Here is a 9,267-nt window from a genome sequence, read left to right as displayed (position 1 = left end):
TAAGGATACACCAAGATATGATGCAGGCCTCCGTCAAATCATTTGTGAGAACTATCCTATTGCCATTTAACATATGGTAAAACCTCATGCTCAAGAGTATGAGCATTGGATATGACATTTAAACCCTTATGGGAAACTAGGGATATATAAAACACAGCCACATATAGATCATCTGGCTGTTGTAAGTTGGAGGTTTTGGTAGCATGGACGGTGATGCGAAAGGAATCTGGTGATAAATTTGAGATGGCAAAATAATATTGTATCTCCTGACCCGAAGACCTTGTGAGGGTACAGGATTGGCACTACTATTCACCAACATTTGACAAGAGATAACCCTTGCATTCTGAGGTTGTCGGTGGCCTTTGCCCAACGGTGTGATTTACTTGTAGACAGTCTAATTTATAAAATATGATGACAAGACAAATACATTTCTTGTGAAACAAAAATTTTGGCAACTAAGTGAGGATCTGCCTTACTTATATGCATGAAAAACTATAATATTTTTGGTGATACATCCTAAATATCCACATGTCATTTACTTGGACTGGGGCTAAGGATTTCCCTCCTTTGATTGTCTTGTTGGTAATCTTTAGTCAATGTCAAACTTTATACACATAGATTGTCGATAGTTGCTTACGAAGTCCTTCGAGAATGATGATTCTGAGTCCACCCCACAACTTGAAATTCTTACGCTCAGCCATGATCTTCTATATGAGTTTATTTAATTTAATTCACATGCTTGTGTTAGTCCACCCCACAACTTGAAATTCTTACACTCAGCCAAGATCTTCTATATGAGTTTATTTAATTTAATTCACTTTCTTATGTTCCCTAAAATTTTATTTAAATATTTAAATGTTATGTTTACAATGCTAACCTTTCAGCAATAGCGTCAGAGGTGGCAGGTAAATACTGTCATTTTTGTCTTTTTACTGCATTTTCTTTTCTTTACCATGCTTTATAGCATGTTTTACTAATGCATAATTTAATATACAAGTAAAGGCCCCTAGGATAGAGAGCGGTGGAACATCTATTTAGGGTGAACATCACAACAAGCCTTGAGACCCAATTATAATTATGAGCTCAACAATAAACCTAAAACCCATAGCCATCGCAAGCAAGGATCTTAAAACCAGTTTCTTGGGAAGTAGGACAAGGATGCAAAAGAATGAAAGATGCCTTCAGATGACGATCAACACTTAACAATGCATCAAATCTACTTCAACTATATTTTTTGTAATCTTAAACAACATAAGCCTCTAGGAATTCATAGTTGTTCATCTAACATGACGTAAATCCTCATGCTATCTTTTAGGCTTTCACATGTTCATATATCATGCAATATAAGTCTTAACTCTTTTTAGGTTTTCGAGGTTGATCATTTTTTTCAGTGTAAACTCTTCTGTCCTCTTGGATCGTTTGCACGATCGTATATCGTGCAGATATAAGTCCTATAATTCTAATTAATGGTGGGAGTAAACATCAAATAATATCATTTTAAAAATAGAAAACCAAATAATAAGATATTTTGGCAAGTCATTGAGGTCTGCCTCAAGATCTATGACAACCCCTACTTTTTGCTCCTTTGACTCATAGAATAACTATCATTTTAAAAATAGAAAACCAAATAATAAGATAGTTTGGGAAGTCATTGAGGCCTGCCTCAAGATCTATGACATCCCCTACTTTTTGCTCCTTTGACTCATAGAATAATTATTCTTATTTGGTTCTTTCCCCACTTGAAATTTCCTATTTGCGATCGTAGACACTAAAATTTGAATTCTTAAAGACAAAACCCATGATCTTAATCGAGAGTTTTCTTAGGTAATTTTAATTTCCTAAGATGTAATTAACTATAGTGGCTTGCCTCTACAGGGCACTAAGGACCTAGGTAAAATTAACCCTTCCTAATCTTTACATACTAGATAGGGGAACTGTCAGTCACATATAAGGTTATGTAGACCAAACATACGTCATAAATTTCTTAGTTCAAATGTCTGAACCTACTAACATGTGATATGTTTATCTCTTAAGGTGGTGTATTACTTGTGGTATTGTGTTCAACTATTTAAACTATCAGACATATGATATCTCCTCGGTCTCATTTTTTAAAATTAAAAGGTTATTTTCAAAATCAAAATTATATATCTATTAATTAAAATAAAAAAAAGTTATTTTCTTTCGAAAAGTTGGTCGATAGCCCCAATGCTTAGCCAACACTAGGAGAACTTGACCCCGAGCAGTAAAGTTGACAATGGTGTCTAGACGTCTGATTGACAGAACATAAATCAAAATAGCCTACAACTCTCATGCATTGTAGACCCGCCTCCGAACTTGTTTGTATATACCTCTAGAGGTTATTTCCTATCCAGTAGTGACAGACTCTGTAAAAGTAAGCTTAACACAAGGGTTATTGTGTCTGAGGTGGAGATCTGACCAAGCGATTGAGAATAAATGACTTCAAGGCACGAGTCAGACATTAATATAGAAAGCTAACCACAACACAAGCCGTCAGATCAGTATAAAAATGACCAACAGTGACGCAAGGCATTCGATCGACACTTAAAAATAAAAATTGACTCCCAACACTCAAGCATCAAAACATCTATCTTAAATTTGGGTCGAGTGAAGCTCTGGAGTTGGTTCACTCCTCAATAGCAACAAGCTCTTCGAAAGGTACTCAGTAAATCACCCCTAAAGTAAACCACAATGGTTAGTATGTTTAAGGCAATAGCTTGACCGAGCAAATGAAATGGAGGTAGAATGAGACTTGATTTGTGCGAGACATAAATAAAAAAAAAAAACTAACTAAAAAGACTCTTCTAAAGGATGAGCAATCGATCGTCTTTTATACATCATAAACAGGAGATTGTAAAGTGCAGAAAAGGTAAAAGCAAAGCAATGAAAAAAGAAATAGGCCAAGTGTCATACTTTATTTCATTTAGTCAATTAGTCACCACAACTTTCTCTTCAATTATAAAATCTATACAATCATTTTGCCATTGTATACAAAAAAAATAACCAATATCTTTTGAGTGCAGAAAAGAAACATGACTGGATCATTTGTTAGATGTATCGTCACCCGCAACTTGCTCTCTAGAGCTCATCACTTCCAACAGTTGGTACTAAAGCGGTAGAAAAATTCCAAGTGGTAAACGATCGAGGAAGGTATAAGCGGACCAAAAATTCATTCCATTTTATAAAAAAAAAAATAGAAATATTTCCTTACAAGTCCTTGGATCTTTTTAGGGCAAAAAATAAAATAAAATCTATTCTTTTTACAAGTATAAGAAGCGCAGAAGCCAGGCGGCAGCAGTTCCTCCATCGCTTTCTTCCTCGCATCACTTCTTGGCCGCATCATTGTCACCTTCATCCACATTCTCCTCGGGATCAGAGTGGAGAGAGGCAAATTTCTTCGGGTCAGCCCATTCAGGGTCCACCAACCCGTGATTTACAAAAGTGTTAAGACTGCCAAAGATATGTTGGCCTGGAGCTGGGCATCCATTCCAGCACATACTTCTCTAGAGTTTTCGCTTGCGTCAGCTCTTGATTTTCCTTAAAGACCACCACAATTTCGTTCTAGTTGTCGGTTTCCTCATTTCCTTAAGGACTTCTCTATTCTGAGCCCCCCTCCATCCTCAGATTCCTCCACTCTCTCTAAGGCGGCCGCCCACTTATCCTCAACTTGCTCAGGGACCTTGGCGAGTGAGTAGTGGAGGAGCGAGAAACTTAGTATATGCTTCTATGAAAAAAAATACGTAGACACTACCAATAAACCGAGACAGCAGAATACGAGGATGCAAAGCCATTCGATCCTCAACTACTCATCTGCTAAGACTTTTGCACTACGTCCGACCGACAAAGGCCTACCAAACCCAGCCTCCCCACAAAGCCCGACGAAGTCCTACCGAGCCCATTCGGTCGAATTTAGGAGCAAAAAAAGTTGTACACTAACTACTCAAGAAAAAAATATTACATCAAGACTCCGCAACTAGAGCTACGTGCGGAGCCCAATGAAATTACGTCGTTGAGGTGTTCGGCCCGTAACACAATGGAATATTCCCGTCATGTTATTCAGGTGTTAATGTGTGTTATTCAGATGTTATTGTATGTTATTTAGGTGTTATTGTGTTCGGAAATATTTCTGGTGTTATAATAACTCAATAACACATCAATAATACTTGAATAACACACAATAACACATGAATAACACGAAAGAAATATTTTTGTTACCAAACGTAATTTCATTGGACTCCGCACGTAGCTCCGCGTGCGGAGTCTTGATGTAATATTTTTTCCTGCCCAAGTAGGGGCAAAATGTACATTTTCCTAATAAAGGGTCATTTCATCAATAAAAATTTATATAATTCTCTTATTAATTCTTTTATTCATTGTTGAGGGCCTCTCTCTCTCTCTCTCCTGTATTATGCTTTAGTTTTTGGTTGTGATTTATAAGAAAATATTAGGTAGGTTAACGTATCTACGTGTGGTCGTGATAAACAAGTAGTTTTTCAGGATTTTTTTTTCATTGGTATGTAATATTTCGTTGTGAATCACATGGCAGATTGGAATTCAACAATTATGTATATATAGACACACTGTGGAAAAATATGAACGCTAACATTAGCTTATCCATGTTTGTTTTTTCTTCCTGCTCTTATTTTCTTTCATTTTATTTACTGCTTCACTAAATTAGGTGAGGCCTTGGACCAGTTTCTCACACTTCTTAGCCTCTTTCTTTAATCTACAGGCTTTGATTGGCCATAAAAGATTATTTAATTGACAATAATTTTCTCCTCAAGCCTCTCATTAATAAGGACCTCAAGTCTGGTGGAGCCCTATATCCACCGGACGTACTATTTCAACCTTACTAAAAGCACAACCCTGTGAAAATTCTCATAATTAAGCATGGCTCTCTCATCTTCCTGATTAGTTTGAGGCATTTACATACATACACACAATTTTTAGTATTTACATATCCAACACCTAAACCTTCATATTTACTTATTTAACACTCAAATCTTTAACATTACATCAATTACCACTATTACTAAATCTTTAAAAGTAAAATACAACTTTTCATACAAGTTTCTTGCATTATTTTTTATTAGAAGGTGAGTTTAAAGCACACTGAATGTGGACACCAATTTGTCATACATGTAAATATAAAACTCTAAGAATCAGATATGTATATATATAATAAAATTATGTGGAATGCATGTAAATTTTCCAAAATGGTATATAAATGAAACACTCTGTAATCAAAACATATGTTTCAGAAAACAGAACTCCCATGTCCAGCACATCTATTACAGCAATAGATGAACTTACAATAAAAGAGATGAAAAGAAAACAGAGACTAGCCAAATTTAAAAAACTAAAGGTTCCTCAACTTAGGGAGATACTTAGATGAAAATCACTCCTAAAAATTTAAGCAATTGATTGACAGTTATTCCATATTGATATTTAATAATATCAATAAAAATGAATTTAAATGACTAATATAATATAAAATATAGGAATCACATAAGACTACACCCCAAACAAGTCTGCATTTACTGTGGATTTGGCGGCCTGCCGTTTGCTGCGGAAACCCTTGAACCCCACTCCAAAAGCTCCTTACTGGTGTCATCCTTATGCACGATAACCTCAATAAAGCATAAGCAGTCCTCCTTTTCTTTGGTAGCAGTTTCAATCGCCTCAACAAGCTTCTCCTCGCAGAACACCTTTGTAGTCCAGCATTTCCCCTCCCCGTTATGGATAGCATCCACCAATGCAGTATAGTTCCAATTTTTTATCACATTGTAAGGGCCATCGTGGATTTCTACCTCTATGGTGTAGCCTCCATTGTTGATGAGGAAGATGATGCTGTTCTGCCCGCACCTAATCATCGTTGACACGTCCTGCGCTGTCACCTGAACCAATAAAAACAATCAGTTTTAACTGATGCTCTGTTGCTTGTTTAATTCAAATATCACAGTTACCTGAAAGCTCCCATCACCAATGAAGGCGATGACACGCTTGTCCTTGGCAGCCTGAGCGTAGCCAAGCGTTGCTCCAACGGACCAGCCAATGGAACCGTACTGCATTTGAAACTCATAGCCGCAACCTTCCGGCAACTTGAGCTTCTGGCAGTTGAACCAGGAGTCCCCTGTCTCCGCGATTACCGCAGTGTTTCCCGAAAGCAGCTTCTGTATGTGATTGAACAGCACATTTACACGCAGAGGTTCCCTGGGATGGCATTCCAGAAGATGCCCATTCGGCACAAAGATGCGGCTGTAATTCTCGTAAGCGGTTGTGTTTCGCGTCAGCCTCTTGGATAGCGCCAGAAGGAAATCCTTCATGAGGATGCAGCCGAAAGTGGGGCCATTGGCGACCACAACACGGTCTGGCTGGACGATTATGGCCTTCTCCTTCTTGAGGAGGAGTGAGTAGCCGACGGAGCTGTAGTCGTTGAAGATTGGTCCGACGAAGAGATAGGCGTCGGCGGACTCGACAATTTCGGCGCAGAAGGTGGTGCTCACGGCGCCCCAGTAGGTGCCGATGAACCTGGGGAGGTGCTCGGGAACAAGACCCTTGGCAGAAGGCATCACGGCGACGGGATAGCCACATTTTTCGGCGAGTTCGACGAAGGCTTTTCCGGCCTTAGCCACCCGCAGTTTTGGGCCGCCCACCAGCACTGGTTTCACCGCCTTGTTTAAGAAGTCTGCGGTCGCCTCCACCGCGCACTCCAGGCCCATTCGATTGCTCAGTCTGTGCATAAGCATTCCAAATGAAGTAAATTAAAAAAAAAAAAAAAACTTTCGCATCAAATTAAATTATTATAAAATGCAACTATCATCAATAGGTGATCTCCAAATCTTCATCTCAGCAATAGGAATCTTGCACATTGAGAAAGTTGAAATATTGAAGGAACACTTCAAACCTATTAACCAAGAGTGTATGATTCTTAAAGAATAAAGAACTTACTACACCTTAAAATTAGAAGGGAGTATACTTATGGAAAATTTATTAACTACTGAAATTGATGTTGTTTATGGCTCCCAACTTATTGTATACTTTAATTTGTGCAATTCAAACGATGTGACAATAGACATCACAATACAAGTCACGATTAAGTATCATTTTACCGTTGAACTGACAAATGGAAGCTTTTCGCTAATACTAATGGATCTCAACAAAATGACTCGAGGAAATGAAATGACCATCTCTTATAGGAGAGACAAGATTCTCGAGGAAAAAGTGGATCTTTCCCACCGAAGCAACTCAGAGACTGCTCCTTGTTGGTGAAACACAAATTGTCCCAAGGAGAAAATTAATTCTAGTTCATTTGTGAATGTGAACAATCTAACTTCTAGCAGGAAAAAATGGCACCTCCGAAGGTAAAAAAGGGTTCATTCTTGAGTCCTATTGAGTTCTTGACTCGTATATCACCAGGCGAGGTCATGAGAAGCCCAACAAAACAACTATATCCACAAACAAATTTTTTTTATATGGAGCTTGCACGAATGTTGACATGACTGTTTTTTGCGAATAGAGCCCGCATGTCGAAGTGGCTAAACTGAGCCTAGTTGCCAAAATGCCTGAATCGAAAGTGGCTAAGCCGAACTCACTTGTCGAAGCCTAAAGCACTAGATTTATCTTTCCAATTGAAGCAATCTAGCCAACCTATGGAGGGAAAACTATAAGGAATGGTCATTATTATTTGCAAACACACAACTCTATCCTTTTTTTCAAAGCATCCCCTAACTCGCATATCTAGAAGGAACATTGTGATCGGAAAAGCCTCCCTCCGGAAAACCTCCCACTAGCCATTTTTTTCTATTTACCGGAGGTTCAAGCTTAAGAAATACAAAACAAGATCTTTCTCGAGTTGTATGTACTCACGAACAATATAGAACCCTACATCCCAAAAGTATTCAACAAATATATTTAAATATAATGTAAAAATAATATAAAAGATATGACAAGTCTTAATGTTTTACTAATTTATCTAAAATTTCAAAGCAAATTTATATTTAAATAAATTTCTATTGGAAGCAAAATTGATATAAATAGTAGGCGTGACAATTTCACATTCTATGATAGTTATTCCAATGATTATATATAAATATTATAATAATTTATTATTTTATAACTAGCTTTATAACAAATGCTTATTCTTACATTATTTATAAATCAAAATGAAGAGAATTCGTGAAATTCAAATATAACAAAAATATAACATATCAATATTTTAAGGCCACCTGAATAAAAATTAATTTAAGATATGTGCTCCAACTTTTCTTCCAGTTTATTTATCCTAGAAATTTCTAAATGATATGAATAATATACTTCTGGATCCGACTCGAAGCAAAGCCTTCACAGCTATTAGTCCAAAAGCTTAACGAATTTGTAGCACCACGACAAACGAAGGCCGCAGCATGATAAAAGATCCACAATGCAACGGCTTTGTCTTATTAAAATTGAAGTCCGCAACAGATCAACTCATAAAACTTTGATTATAATATTATCATGCATATGTTCATGATAATAAAATATTAAAAATACAAATACCAAATCTTATGATTTAGATTGAAAAAACAAATAAAATTAGAAAAAAGAAGCATAACTCCATAAATAACTAATTTATTTGGGTATTGCATTAGAAAATCTTCAAAGAGAAGCCTAACAAACCCAAATGGAGATGAAAGAATTCCAAACCTAGGAGTAAGGAAAAAAGGGACTGGCTCGCGGCAGAAGGTTGGATGGGGAATGGCTGGAAGATTGCACGCGATGCTAATATAAACTGGCTTGCTTTCCTTGAGAGCAGTCGAGACGGCGGTGTCGATCAGATCGTGCGCGTCCTCCAAATTATTCACCACCGCCTACAATATTTAGCCATTTTCTCCGATTAAACACACGAAAAGTAAAAAAGAAATACATACAAAAATCAGAAAAAAAAAAACAATACCTGAAAGCAGGTTACGGTCTGAAAACACCGAAGCTCCTGGGAGAAATCAGGGAGTCCGATGGTGTGATGAAGAATTCGGTTAGTACCATAGTCATTTGTGTTCGGACCGCCCACGATGCAGATGACGGGGAGATTCTCGCTATAGGCTCCGGCGAGGGCGTTGAGAATGCTGAGGCCGCCAACGGTGAAGGTGACGGCGCATGCACCGACGCCTTTCACGCGGGCGTAGCCGTCGGCGGCGTACCCTGCATTAAGCTCGTTGCAGCATCCGCTATTGGTGAGGCCGGGCTCGGCACTCACACGGTCGAGAAGCG

At 37.8% G+C, this 9,267-nt stretch overlaps 1 protein-coding gene across 1 annotated transcript in view; it reads right to left on the bottom strand.

The window, feature by feature from the left end:
* Positions 1-5,258: 5,258 nt before the first annotated feature.
* The window catches only part of LOC110029946 (pyruvate decarboxylase 1-like), a 5,651-nt gene continuing 1,642 nt past the window's right edge, over positions 5,259-9,267 (bottom strand). Inside the window, exons 2-4 of the mRNA XM_020732447.1 lie at positions 8,704-8,867; positions 5,985-6,753; positions 5,259-5,915 (exon numbers count right to left, since the gene is read on the bottom strand). Of these exons, the coding sequence (XP_020588106.1) occupies positions 5,556-5,915; positions 5,985-6,753; positions 8,704-8,867 (1,293 nt within the window). The 3' untranslated portion in view covers positions 5,259-5,555. The remainder of the gene's footprint in view (positions 5,916-5,984; positions 6,754-8,703; positions 8,868-9,267) is intronic.

This window comes from Phalaenopsis equestris, unplaced genomic scaffold, assembly GCF_001263595.1.
Source record: "Phalaenopsis equestris unplaced genomic scaffold, ASM126359v1 Scaffold000615, whole genome shotgun sequence".
Lineage (NCBI taxonomy): Eukaryota > Viridiplantae > Streptophyta > Magnoliopsida > Asparagales > Orchidaceae > Phalaenopsis > Phalaenopsis equestris.
Note: the sequence above shows the minus strand (reverse complement) of the source record. Positions and strands in the feature narration are given on the sequence as shown.